This window comes from Musca autumnalis, unplaced genomic scaffold (genome assembly GCF_047663935.1).
Source record: "Musca autumnalis isolate F117 unplaced genomic scaffold, ASM4766393v1 scaffold_4, whole genome shotgun sequence".
In the NCBI taxonomy this organism is placed as follows: domain Eukaryota; kingdom Metazoa; phylum Arthropoda; class Insecta; order Diptera; family Muscidae; genus Musca; species Musca autumnalis.
Window position 1 is genome coordinate 85,347,525 of NW_027411977.1, and position 13,889 is coordinate 85,361,413.

Sequence of the window (13,889 nt, forward strand, 5' to 3'; positions counted from 1 at the left end):
TGAATATCCACCATTCGACGAATCTTTGAGTTGGTATTATCCTTTTATTGGTATTTCTTATGTCAGTTCCCCCGTGAAAATATGTAACGACGATCAACCGAATCGGTCAACATATAAAGCCCATTTGGGACAAATTCAATCAAATCTATGTATGTATTTATGTTGATCTTTCAATTTAATTGTTTTTAGTTTTCCAAACAGAAACAATTTACGTCATTACTCGACTCTTAGATAGTTTCTAAAAATATTTAAATATTTAAACAGAATTGTAAATTTGCTTAAAACATTTTAAATAGACAAATTATCAATGTCAAGGCACATAATGTTTTATGAATGGTACCCCACCATAGGCATCACTAAAATTATAAAAACGTGCCAACAAACACACATACAACGCGTCATCTCACTCACCATTGTCATCAGACATCATCACACATTCAAACAAAAAAATTTATTTATTATTTGCCATTTGAATATTGTGTAAGAGTCTTTAAATTATTGTTAGAATTTTAATTGTTATGTTTAAAAAGTAAATTATTGTTTATAAAAAAAAAATATACAAACATACATATCTATATGCATATATAAAAAAAAATTGGATAATCTCTTTGTTGTTTATACTAACCTCGACAACTGCTGCAGAAATTCTTCAGACTTAAGCACATGTTGTAGACGACACCTTAATATTTATTTTATGGGAGGTATTTTTATTTTGTTTTTTTTTTCACAAATTTGTTTAAACGCCAATTTTCTTTTCTTTCATTTGTTTGACTTTTTTGTTTAAATTTTCATAAGTACATTTTATTAAAGCGTCATATTGCAAGATCTATTTGTTTGCATTTGAATAACATAATTTGTAATAAATGTTGGGTTTTATTTTACTGTTTCACTGACACTGCGATTTGTACACAGAAAAAAATTTTAGCCATTTGATAAAAAAAATCAAAGTTCAATCAAAAATTTATCGATTTTCCGGCGAAACAAAAATTGTCATATTGACAAAATTCGATAAAATAATTTGATCACAAAGTAAAAATACAACTGATAAAATATTTCACATATTGACAAAAATATTTATCAAAATATTCCACATTGTGCTTGATAAAAACAAAATATTTTCTTGATGAAAAAAATGTTGAATGTTGTTAAATACAAAAAATGACACAGTATTTCATAGTAGTTTTTCTTGCTCTACGCGGCTATGCGTTGGTATTTTTGATATTTGAAAAAATTGTAAAAAAGTTATAACGCTAATGTTTATTGGTGGCTATTAAAACAACCACTGAATGCTGATATAAAATTTGGAATATGTATTTTGATACATATTTTTGCCAATATGTGAAATATTTTATCAGTTCAATATAAAAAATCGATAAATATTTTAGTCAATATGTGAAATATTTTATCAGTTATATTTTTACTTTGTGATCAAATAATTTTATCGAATTTTGTTAGTACGACATTTTTTTATCGCCGGAAAATCGATAAATTTTTTTCTGTGTAAGAATTATTAGATATAAAAACTATCCATGGTCTGTTCCAGAACCTTCAAGAATCTATTAATATTTACTACGATAACAATTGTTCCTTTATGTTATCGCAAAAATAGTAAAATTTAGTAGATTATTATAGTTCTGGAACAGACCATTTCTAAGTTCACATTTTTATTTAAAGTAAAGTCAATGCATTTGTGGACATTAATTTTATCTGACGGCCCTATAAATATACTTTTAAAATACAAAACAATGATTTTTTTTTTAATTATATTTTAAGCATTTTTTTATCTCTTCACAAACACAATTTTCCATTTCCCAAAATTGATTTTTGACAATTTTGAAAATAAAACCTATTCATCGGATTGACTGGGCTTCATTTTGAAAATTAGAACTATTTTGATTGATTGAGGAAAAATCCATAAAATTCACTAACCCATTCTCATATTTTGAAAAATTTACACATTCTACTACAAATATTTGGTCTGTTTCAGAACTGCAAGAATCTACTAATTTTTATACCCTCAGCCTTTAGGCTACAGAGGGTATATACACTTTGATACGATGAAAATTTGCCCCATCGAAATAATGGTTTTGGACGAAATGTGTTTCTGACAATTTGGAGTCGATCTAGCCATGTCCGTCCATCTGCCTGTCTGTCTGGCTGGTGCGCACGATAACTCTCGAACGGATAAATCGATTCGGTTCAAATTTTTGATTTCGTAATATTTTGCCAAAACTTAGTTTAAGTTCGAAGATGAGCTACATCGGTCCACTCCTTCCGGTACCTCCCCCACAAAAGTTCGAAAATGTTCAGAAAGTTTGTGCGCACGATAACTCTTGAAGGGAGTGACCGATTTGGTCCATACTTTGTACAGCGTAAACTTTCTACCAGAGTAATATGAGGTTCAAATATGGACTTAATCGGTCCACCCCTTCGGGTACCACCTACACAAAATTTCGGAAAAGTTCAGTTTAGGACCTGCTCTCGAATCGCTTTGATTTTTGTTGTAGCAACTTATATTAACTGCCCCCCATACGACGGTATAAGTTTCATCAGGGGCAAGTCCACACTTCCTGAGAAACTAGCCTTAAAGGTGCAAAAAAACCCTGACACCGTGTGTAGTGGTTAGAGCGCAAGATAACTCTCGAACAGATCTACAGAGTCGTCCAAAATGTGGCCTTCGTAATATTTTGTGCAAACTTAGTTTAAGTTCGAAGATAAGCCATATCGGTCCACACCTTCAGGTACCTCCCCCAAAAAAGTTCAAAAATGTTCGGGAAAAATTGTGCACACGATAACTCTGGATGGGAGTGAGCGATTTGGTCCATACTTTACACATCCTAATATATTTACCAGATATAGATCAGGTTCGAATATGGACTATATTTGTTTTGTTCAGTCCTTAAATTCACTTTAAGACCTGTTCTCGAATCACTTTGATTTTTGTCAAGTCCATACTTCTTGAGAAAACAGCCCGAAAGTTGTAAAAAAAAACCCTATGGCACCATATTTGGTGGCTGGAGGGCTCGAACCGAATACTGCGTTCGTCCACACTTTGGATATTATAATATTTCTTCGAATATTAGATGAAATTCGATGGTAGTGATTATAGGTCCACTGCTTCCGGTACGTCTCCCACAAATGTTTGAAAATATTTGCTAAAATAATAAGCGCAATATCTCATAAACGTAGCAACCGATTTGGTCCAAATTTTCGATCTCGAATTTTTTTGTCCAAGCTTAGTTTATGTTAAAATTTGATCCCTATCGGTCCAATACTTGGGGTACCACTCATACAAATGTTCAAGACATTTTTGTAGTTGAGGGTCTGTTCGAAGATCCTTTGGACATTTTTACTGAAGGTTTCCCTAGCGGCCCGACATTATGCTTTTCGTAGGCTAGTATGGTACAAAAGCCCTATATATCGATATGACCACCACCCCCAACCCCCCCCGCAAACTTTTGAGCTTTAATACAAGCCTTTTTTACTTGTTACTATTTTTTCCGATAACATAAAGGTGATTCTCTTCTCCGGTTGCGGGGAATTTTGATGGTGTCCTGTCTACCACAGCATTCTATAATGAAACCCGAACTGCAAAGGATGAACAGCTGATAGATTAACTAGCCCCTCAGAACGTGAATGGGAGATTGACAGCTTTCAGCCATACAAATCACCAGGTCTGACAAATGACAAATCTCCACACATATTTGTCGCGGATTCAACCAGAATAAGCCGTGTGACTGAAAGGCACTTAACGCTATTTGAGGACATCGAACAGAAAACCCTTCGGCCATGTATGAAACATTGGATAATCGATTAAGTGTGTGGACGCCATTCATAGAATTCCAAGCCCCGTAAAGTGAAACAGGCCGTTCCCCAAGGTGGGGTGATATCTCCGGAACTGTTTAACCTCTATCTCTCCTGTATTCCGCCCCTACGGCATTGAGATCGTAACGTATGCGGACGATTGTACGATCTTGGCGTCCGGCACCTTCTTTGGTGTCATTTGTGATCTTACAACCTTTTCCAGGCGAGGAATATGCAAATATCCGCCACTAATATGGTCACTCTGTTCATCATATGGACGGCAGAGCTGAGAACAGAGTTGAATGTCAGAATTCCGACTACAACTACCGGAAAATTCGAGCGGTCACATTCGACAGTATGTTCACGTCGTCCGCGTATGCCACAGCTATCAGCAACAAGCTGAGAAATAGGAACAAGATTCTCAAGACCCTAGCCTGCATCACTTGGGATGCAGAAAAAGAAACCCTGTTGACCACATATAACGCGATAGGCTGGTCTGTGGTAAGCAATAAGGCGCCAGTTTGGTCGGCGATTATATGTGCAACGCAATGGAAAAATATTTAAATTTGTCAGAATGCCGTCCTGAGAACTACATCAGGTTGCCTCCTAATGTCTTCAGTGCACCATCGATATGAGGAGGCAAAGATTCTCCCATTACAGCAACACAATTTCATGCTTTTGTTCAGTAATTGTTCGGCTGTTATCACGAGAGCCAACCTAATCACCATATGGTGGATAGGACCACCCCCACCCCAGGAAAGCCAGGAGGGATCTTCATGATCTGGAAAGAGAGGACCAGCGTTACAAGAGAGAACTCCTAGATCAACAAGCATATCAAGCAGATTTGAATAGCATTCATACGGATGCAGTCGCAGATGCCATAAACAACTATCGTGTGAATGCGGTCCTCGGAGTTAGCTGCCACGACAAACCAAACCTAGTCGGTCTTCCTCGTTATACAGGGCATTTTCACAGGGATTTCCTCTATTCTAGTGGAGTGGATCGATTAAATGCTGTAAAGTAGGATCATAAATTCGAGTATAAGAAAGACTTCCGTGAGGAAAACTGTCAACAGAGGCCTACCTCCGGATTTCTGAAATTTGTCGTCATAGGTCCACGTCTTCATATAGCCCCCACAGAATGGTACCTTCCGATTTTTCGGTATTTTGAAGGTTGTGGCCTCAATATCCCACCGAAATGACTGAAATTTGGATTTTTGTCTTCATTGTGGGTATAAAACTTTCCATCTGAAATTTGTCGGTATAGGTCCACGTCTTCATATAGCCCCCATAGAACGGTACCTCCGGATTTCTAGTATTTTGAAGGTTGTGGCCTCAATATCCCACCGAAATGACTGAAATTTGGCATTTTGTCTTTGTTGTGGGTATAAAACTTTCCACCTGAAATTTGTCGGTATAGGTCTACGTCTTCATATAGCCCCCATAGAACGGTACCTCTGGATTTCTGGTATTTTGAAGGTTGTGCCCTCAATATCCCTCCGAAATGGTTGATATTTGGTATTGAGTCTTCGTTGGGGGTATAAAACTTTCCACCTGAAATTTATCGGTATAGGTCCACGTCTTCATATAGACCCCATAGAACGGTACCTCCGGATTTCTGGTATTTTGAAGGTTGTACCCTCAATATCCTAACGAAATGACTGAAATTTGGCATTTTGTCTTCGTTGATGGTATAAAACATTCCACCTGAAATTTGTCGTCATAGGTCCAGGTCTTCATATAGCCTCCATAGAATGGTACCTCCCGATTTTCGGTATTTTGAAGGTTGCGGCCTCAATATACCACCGAAATGAGTGAACTTTGGCATTTTGTCTTAGTTGTGGGTATAAAACTTTCCACCTGAAATTTGTCGGTATAGGTCCACGTCTTCATATAGCCCCCATAGAACGGTACCTCCGGATTTCTGGTATTTTAAAGGTTGTGCCCTCAATATCCCTCTGAAATGGCTGAAATTTGGTATTAAGTCTTCGTTGGGGGAATAAAACTTTCCACCTGAAATTAATCCACGTCTTCATATAGCCCCCATAGAATGGTACCTCCCGATTTTCGGTATTTTGAAGGTTGTGGCCTCAATATCCCTCCGAAATGTCTGAAATTTGTCATTTTGTCTTCGTTGTGGGTATAAAACTTTCCTCGTGAAATATGTCGGTATAGGTCCACGTCTTCATATAGCCCCCATAGAACGGTACCACCAGATTTCTGGTATTTTGAAGGTTGTTCATTGACTTGTCTGAAGAGAATTTTAAACAGAAAAATTGAAATATTTGTTTCATAAGAAAATATATGAAATGCATAAATTTTGCATATGCAATAATTTATGTATTTTGCATAATTTTGCATATGTCATATGTTTCGATTGCAATGTAATCAGAAGCCAAAGATATGCCCAGTCCCAAAATTTGACATGAATCGGACCAAAAATAGGGGTTGCATAAAATTTCGCTGTCTACTTATATGTGGCAAATTTTTACCAACCCTGTCTGACCTTATGCAAGGTTCTCTGGTGCAACTGACAAGCAGTGCCCATGACAATGGTGTTGGAGTTAACCCGGAAAAGACGGAACTGGTCCTATTCACCAGGGAAAGGGATATCGAGGAGCGGACAAAGAATGTTCTCATTGCACTCTACCCCTGAACCAACTCCACTGAAAAAAGGGGAGAGGAGTCAGACCACAAGTCATACACTGGCTGTATGTAAACGTAGTTCTGCCCACCTTAACCTACGGTGGACTTGAATGGTGGCAAGCACTTGCGAATAAGACATTACTGTCCAAACTATCAAGTGTTCTGTGTCAATTCAGAATACCGGAACAGTCAAAATTACTCCTCAGGGTGCTTAGAACGAGATCGTGGATTTCAGACCTTTGGACATCCTGCTCCCATTCATGGCCTTTAGACTCCGAGAGTCAGGATAGTGGATTCTAGACTCCGAGAGTCAGGATAGTGGCGGATTTCACACTTTGGACATACGAAAGTCTTAAACTTTGCTCCAAAGTTTGGCCTTCGTAACTCTTTGTCCAAACTTGGCTTAAGTTCAAATATGAGCCATATCGGTCCACTCCTTCAGGTACCTCCCCCACAAAAATTCGAATATGTTCAGAAAATTTGTGTGCGCCATAAATCTTGAAGGGAATAACCGATTTGGTCCATACTTTGCACGTCATGAAATGTTTACCAAACACACAAAGATGAGGTTCCAACATCGTAATATTTTGTCCAAACGTAGTTTAAGTTCGAGGATGAGTATTATCGGTGCTCATCTTCCGGTACCTCCGCCCAAAGTTGAAAAAAAATGTCACTAAAACAGTACACGCTATACCCGTTGAACGTAGCAACCGTCCAAACTTGGGATCTCCTAATATTTTGTCCATATGTAATTTTACTGCAGAATGGTCCATATCGGTCTTTTGCTTAGGGTACCTCACCCACAAAAGTCCAACATTTTTGTTGGAGTGGAGTCTAGGATCTGTTCGAAGGCCCTTTGGAAAATTATACCCATGCTACTCCTTGTGATCCTGTTTATGGATCTGTTCATAGTCCACTACTCCAGTTTTCTTTTTCTTTTTTTACTTAAGCTTAAGATAAGGTCACATTAGGCAAATATTCGCTCCAGCGACCACTGGCGGTCGGTTACTGAGCGCAAGTGAGCATAAATTTTAATATTTGAGTAATGTGACCATTCCTTTAGTGCATTCTTTTTTACTTGTTTTATTGGGGATCTTATTGTATGTGCCAAGTATATCTGCAAACAAAAGACAAGAGGAATTACATAAACAACCGTTTTCTCTTCGTTACCGCATGGCAATTTTCCCCTTGGGATTAGACCAGATAATTTTGAAAAAATATTACCTAGTCTTCCCAAATGAAAAATTCTAAAAAAAGTTAATTTCATTTAATTATTTATTGATTTCATTTAATTCCTTTATTTCTGATTTGCGACCCGAGCGCCAATAACCAAAGAAGAGGAGTCTTACATAATATGTATACGCTTTTCATTTTGATGCCACCAATAGAGCCATTCAGCAACAAAACCCACCAAACTAATTAATATACCAGCTAGCCACAGATAGAAGGCACCCTGTAGAATTTCCAAATTCAATACAACCTTTTTGTGACTTGTTGCCGATACTGAGGAGGCGCCAACTACCCCACCCACACCATCTTCATCGTACAACAAATCGAAATCATCATCCAAATCTTCAAAAAATTCCTCTGATTTGTGTGTATAGGTATTGGGCTGTGATTCCAACTGCAACCAGTGACGCATCAATCCAAACTCATGGAAAGCACTTATTACACTTTGGAATTTATGAATGAACGGTGAACCCTTTGTCATGATGTACGATGAGGTCAGCGAACGCAGATACTCTTTAACAATGTGATATGAGGGTCGTTTGGTGACATCATTGTAGCTATGGGCCAATAGCTCTTTGGCCATTTCATCGTGCAGCATTAGGGCAACATCGGCATTCTTCTGTGTTACAGTAAAGGCAAATTCTTCTACACGTATGTTGCGTGGCACTCGTACCCCATGGGCATTGATCCATTCATAATATTTCGGCTTGAGGGAAAATTTCACGGCTTCGAAAACAACATCAAAGGCATAAATGGGTAAATTGAGTTGTGGCAGCTGTTCAAGGCTATCGATTTCGGGTTCAAAGGCAGGCTGGACAAAATTACTTTCAACTTTGGCAAAATACATGCTGGTCAGTACATAGCTGAACAGAATCCAGGCAATGAGAAATTGGCGCAATGAACTGATGCGAGCAAAACCCTCCACCGGGTGACCCAGCTGTGTCTTCCAAAACATTTCCAAAAGTTCATACCAATGAAAGGTGTGAGTGTTAACGTATCCAATGTGTTGGCTGGGCAGGCGGCCCACCAAATATTGCAGCAGCATAAAGAGCAATAAAATGAGCGCAAAATTTAACAGCAATAAACGCCACAGGGAATTGCTGAAGGCTTTAACAAATATCAAATATTCCGGTCTCAATTTGGCTGCTGGCACTACCAAATAAAGAAAGCGCCTCTGATAGGGATACAGCTCTTCAATGTGTTGCTTGACATGATCCAGGGTGTAGCGTAAGTTGAAACCAATGTGAGTAAGGCCAGAGTGAATATCCTTAAGGGAACCCGTGAAGGTGCCATTAACCAGGGAACCATAGGTTTCATTATCGCTGGGGGTGATATAGCGCGCCGTGGCATTTAAATATTTCACCAATGCATTGGCAACCCTGCCATCTATGCGCTTGTAGCCCTGAGTTGTATAGTTGGGCAAGGGTACCGCTCTCACTGGATCTATGAACATGGTTATGCGTATCTCAAAGTGATGGAAATTTTTTAATTTATCATAGAAATAGTTTTGATTGGTGTCCAAACGCCTCAAACGAAAGCCCTCCAAAGAAAATGGTTCAAAGGTGTAGACCAGTTGGGAATTTAAAACGGCAACGGCATGTAAAATGTTCCTTTGCCAAATATGTTGGAAAAAATCACCAAGTAATTTCATTTTATTATTCCCCTCCAAAAGCCACACGAATAGATAACGATGTCCCTGCTTCCAGCGCTGGCGGGGATTTAAAAATGCCACCACCTTTTGGGCTATTCTTGCCGATGTTATAAAAAATATATTCAAACTTCCCCTAAAACGTTCTGGCTCATTTCGAAATGTATCCAAATTTCTTATTGTTGTGGGCAATTCAGCCATACATTGATGTAAGAAATTCACATTGATTCTCTTGTAAACAGCTTCCATTTCTTGGGTGCTGGGTCTGGAATTTGTGTAGATATAATTTATTTACGCATTTCGTTGCTGGGCCACATCACAAATTTTCGCTGAGAATTGTAATTTTTCTTCACTATTTTCAAATTCTACGGTATTCATACTTTGCCACAAGTTGGAAGTTTTAGCGTTAGGCAATGTCAAAATTAAGCTTAAAATTATTCCGATTTGATGTTTCATGTTGAAATTTTACCTAAGAACTGTAAAGCAATCTACTTGTGTGGTATGCTCATATAACATCACAAGGTAGACGACTAAGAACTTGTTGCATGCCACTCAACAATTTGTCGTATTTGTTGTAGCCGGTTGTTTGCTTAGCTATGGTGTAAGTGAATGCGGGAATTAGTGTCACACTGTGTGACAGGTGAAGGTGGTGGTTTATTTAATAAAATATAAATATTTATGATCTTCATTTGGGGAATATAATTGAAAAGGGCTATTAATTGTTATACCCTCAGCCTTTAGGATAAGGAGGGTATATACACTTTGATACGATGAAAATGTGCCTCATCGAAATAATGGTTTTAGACCCCAAGTATGTTTGGACGAAATGTGTTTCAGACAATTTGGAGTCGATCTAGCCATGTCCGTCCGTCTGTCTGTCTGTCTGTCCTGCTGGCTGGAGCGCACGATAACTCTCGAACAGATGAACCGATTCGGTTCAAGTTTTGGCTTTCGTAATATTTTGCCCAAACTTAGTTTAAGTTCGAAGATGGGCCATATCGGTCCACTCCTTCCGGTACCTCCCCCACAAAAGTTCGAAAATGTTCGGAAAGTTTGTGCACACGATAACTCTTGAAGGGAGCGACCGATTTGGTCCAAACTTTGTATAGCGAAAACTTTCTACCAGAGTAATATAAGGTTCCAATATAGTCTCAATAGGTCCACTCTTTCGGGTACCTCCCACACAAAATTTCGGAAAAGTTCAGTTTAGGGCCATCTCTCGAATCGCTTTGATTTTTGTTTTAGCAACTTGTATTCAATGCCCTCCATATGACGGTACAAGTTTCATCAGGGGCAAGTCCATACTTCCTGAGAAAATAGCATGAAAGTTGCAAAAAACCCGTATGACACCGTGTGGGGTGGTTGGAGCTCAAGATAACTCTTGAACGGATCCGCCGATTCGGTCCAAAATATGGCCTTAGTAATATTTTGTCCAAACATATTTTAAGTTTGAAGATAAGCCATATCGGTCCACTCCTTCAGGTACCTCCCCCACAAAAGTTCAAAAATGTTCGGAAAAATTGTTCGTTCGGTAACTCTTGAAGTGAGTGGCCGAATTGGTCTATACTTTACACATCCTAATATATTGATCAGATATAGATCAGGTTCAAATATGGACTATATTTGTCCACTCCATCCGGTACCTCCCAGACAAAATTTCGGATAAGTTCACTTTAAGACCTGATATCGAATCACTTTGATTTTTGCTGAAGCAACTTGCATTCGCTGCCTCAATTACGATGGCAAAAGTTTTTTTAGGGGCAAGTCCATACTTCTTGAGCAAACAGCCCGAAGAGTGTAAAAATCCCCTATGGCACCATATGTTGTGGCTGGAGGTCCACTTCCATAACGGTCAATGTCGATCCTAATCAACATGTTTGTCGGTTCAAACAACCAAAATTTTTAAAACCCCCTAAATACATACGTATTTTGGGAAAAACATTTTTCAATATACTCAGGCTGAGGGTATATCTCTGTCGGCAAGGCCGACTGATACTTTTTTTACTTGTTATTGTTTGAAATTGGGGAGTTAGGGACGGGGGGCTTTTTTGCGCTTTAAACAACATATCAAAAATATATAAAAGGCTATTATAGACAGCGGGACCCACCAGGTAGTGTGGTGTAGGGAACGACTAAAGCGTACAAGGATTGTACGTTTGCTTTTGAAAGAATGGCCATTACTTCAAAAGACATTAATTATATCGCTGTAACTACAACGAGTTCCTTCGATCGTAGCATATTGGTTGGGCGTGTGGGACTTCGCTCGATTAATTCAATTAGATAAAATCAATTTTTTAAAATGAAATATCGAAAATATCTAATGTTGGGAATATCGACAGTTTGCCAGCACTAACCAGAAGTTGTTGCAAATAAATACCTTATAGAAACCTGATTTACGTTTAAAAGAAAATTTACAATATGCAAAGTTTCAACTAAGTCGGATACTCGTTCGTTCCCACGCCACTCGTTCGTTCCCACGCCACATAGAGTTTATCAGTTTAAAATGACTGATAACACTATGCAACAGTGAAAATGCAAACAACTTCTAGTATGCATTTTTTGAAAGTACATATTTAGACTACAAAAACCCTAGTAGGGTTTTGTCCTGTCAGATCCAGTTCGGATTTTACGGCCTCATCTAAACCGGGCTAAATCTACACTTTTTTGCATTTATCAGGCCTTTATCTCAGAAACGAATTAGAATTTGACCTTGCTGTCTTTAGCAACATTATAGCCCTAAACTAGTAGAACTTATCTTTTGAAAAAACCACATAAGAAAAACTCCATCTAGAGCATCAGAATCTATAAAATATAGAAAATTTTACATAATTCCTGAAATTCTGGTCAGTATCGGCTAAACTATTGGGAGTTGAACCAAGTAACCTTTTGCAAAAATCTGCCAAATAAAGTTCTCAACAATTCTTTAGAACATTCTGAAACTCTAAAATGCTTGCTTCATGTTGTTTCAGCGGTATTTTGCATCATATCTTTTACAACACGTATTTCAAACACAGTTCACACCAACAGTTTTCTCTCGCATTTCGGAGTTCACCACATTATTGACTTATTTATTAAATGGTCGTTGAAAAACGTGATAGAGGCATTTTACAGCAATGAGATGTTCTAAAGAGTTGTGTATTACATTCCAGGGAAGATTTTTTCAAAAGAAAATATTCAGAAAAAATTAAAGGTTTTGGAGATACGGTACGAAATATATAAAAATTGTGGAATTTTTGCATATATTTTGAAATTTGAGGCAATAAATGTAGTTTTTCGAGTTCATTATTTCTCCAAATATTTTACTTTTGTCCTTATCTACGAATTTGCTTCATAGATCAGAAGAAGATTCGCATTGGTTTCAGAGATATAGCCCCGAGTTTCTTTAAAAACTCAATATTTAACCATGTTTAGATGGGGCCATAAAATCTGAGCTGGATCTGACACAACAAAACCCAACTGGGGTTTCGTGTCGTTTGGGTCTGTACTTTCAAAAAATCCTCAGTTCGAATTGTTTGCACAAGATCACCTTAAAAATGTTGCACAGTGTAAACACAAAAGGATTGCGGAGTAGGTACTTAAAGAAATGGACCGACATAGACCATTATGGAAGTGGATCTTATTTTGGGATCTTATTTTCGATAGATATCGCGTCCACTAGTCATTTCAGTTGGTCATCGTATAACTTTTGCACCAGTATTCCAGGAAGCGTGGACTTGTCCACGGAAAACATAATATCCCGAAGGAGACAAAAAATTTAGACAAAATATTGCGATATCCCATTTGGTTGCTCCGTTCAAGAGATATCGTTAACACCATTTTAGTTGCATTTTTTAAATATTTGGGGAAAGTACCGGAAGTTATGGAACGGTATTGCCCATCCTCAAACTGAAACCTATTTTGTACAAAATATGACGAAGGCCAAATTTTGGACCAAATTGGTTGATCAGTCCGAGAGTTATCGTGCTCTCCAGCCAATACATATGGTGCCATAGGAGTTTCTTACACCTCTCGGTCTGTTTTCTCAAGAACTATGGACTTGCCCCTGAAAAAACTTTTACCTTCGTAATTGAAGTGAACTTCTCTGAAATTTTGTGTGGGAGGAATCCGAAGGAATGGACAAATATAGTCCATATTCTGATGATCTATATCTGGTAGATATATTAGGTTGTGTAAAGTACGGACCAAATCCGTCATTCCCATAAAGAGTTATCGTGCGCACAATCTTTCCGAACATTTTTAAACTTTTGTGGGAGAGGTACCTAAAGGAGTGGACCGATATGGCTTATCTTCGAACTTAAACTTTGTGTGGACAAACTATTACGAAGGCCAAAGTTCATACCCAATCGGCAGTTCCGTTCGAGACTTCTCGTGCGTTCTAACCACTGCACACGGTGTCATAGGGGTTTTTTGCAACTATCAGGCTATTTTCTCAGGAAGTATGGACTTGCCCCTTATGAAACTTGTACCGTCCTATAGGGGGTAGTGAATACAAGTTGCTTACTTACTTAGCTGGCCCATTACAGAACAGTTGTTCCATAGACCGAACTAAGAAAAGATCTCCA

The 13,889-nt window shown here is 38.2% G+C and overlaps 2 protein-coding genes across 30 annotated transcripts in view; both read right to left on the bottom strand.

The window, feature by feature from the left end:
• The window catches only part of Spn (protein phosphatase 1 regulatory subunit spinophilin), a 347,126-nt gene that overhangs the window by 121,971 nt on the left and 211,266 nt on the right, over positions 1-13,889 (bottom strand). For 4 of the 29 annotated variants that reach the window (XM_073982826.1, XM_073982827.1, XM_073982825.1 and 1 more), the window contains exon 2: positions 626-895. The exons of 24 other annotated variants lie outside the window; for them this stretch is intronic. In XM_073982826.1, the coding sequence (XP_073838927.1) occupies positions 626-665 (40 nt within the window). In that variant the 5' untranslated portion in view covers positions 666-895. The remainder of the gene's footprint in view (positions 1-625; positions 896-13,889) is intronic. One more of the 29 variants, XM_073982828.1, reaches the window with a different exon arrangement.
• On the bottom strand, positions 7,795-9,660 carry Ir68b (Ionotropic receptor 68b). The gene has a single exon (XM_073981884.1). It carries the CDS (start codon positions 9,574-9,576, stop codon positions 7,795-7,797), a length of 1,782 nt encoding a protein of 593 aa, XP_073837985.1. The 5' UTR covers positions 9,577-9,660.

Bases quoted from the DNA above. Each gene is read 5' to 3' on its own strand.
- Ir68b (XM_073981884.1), bottom strand. From the start codon at position 9,576: ATGGAAGCTGTTTACAAGAGAATCAATGTGAATTTCTTACATCAATGT.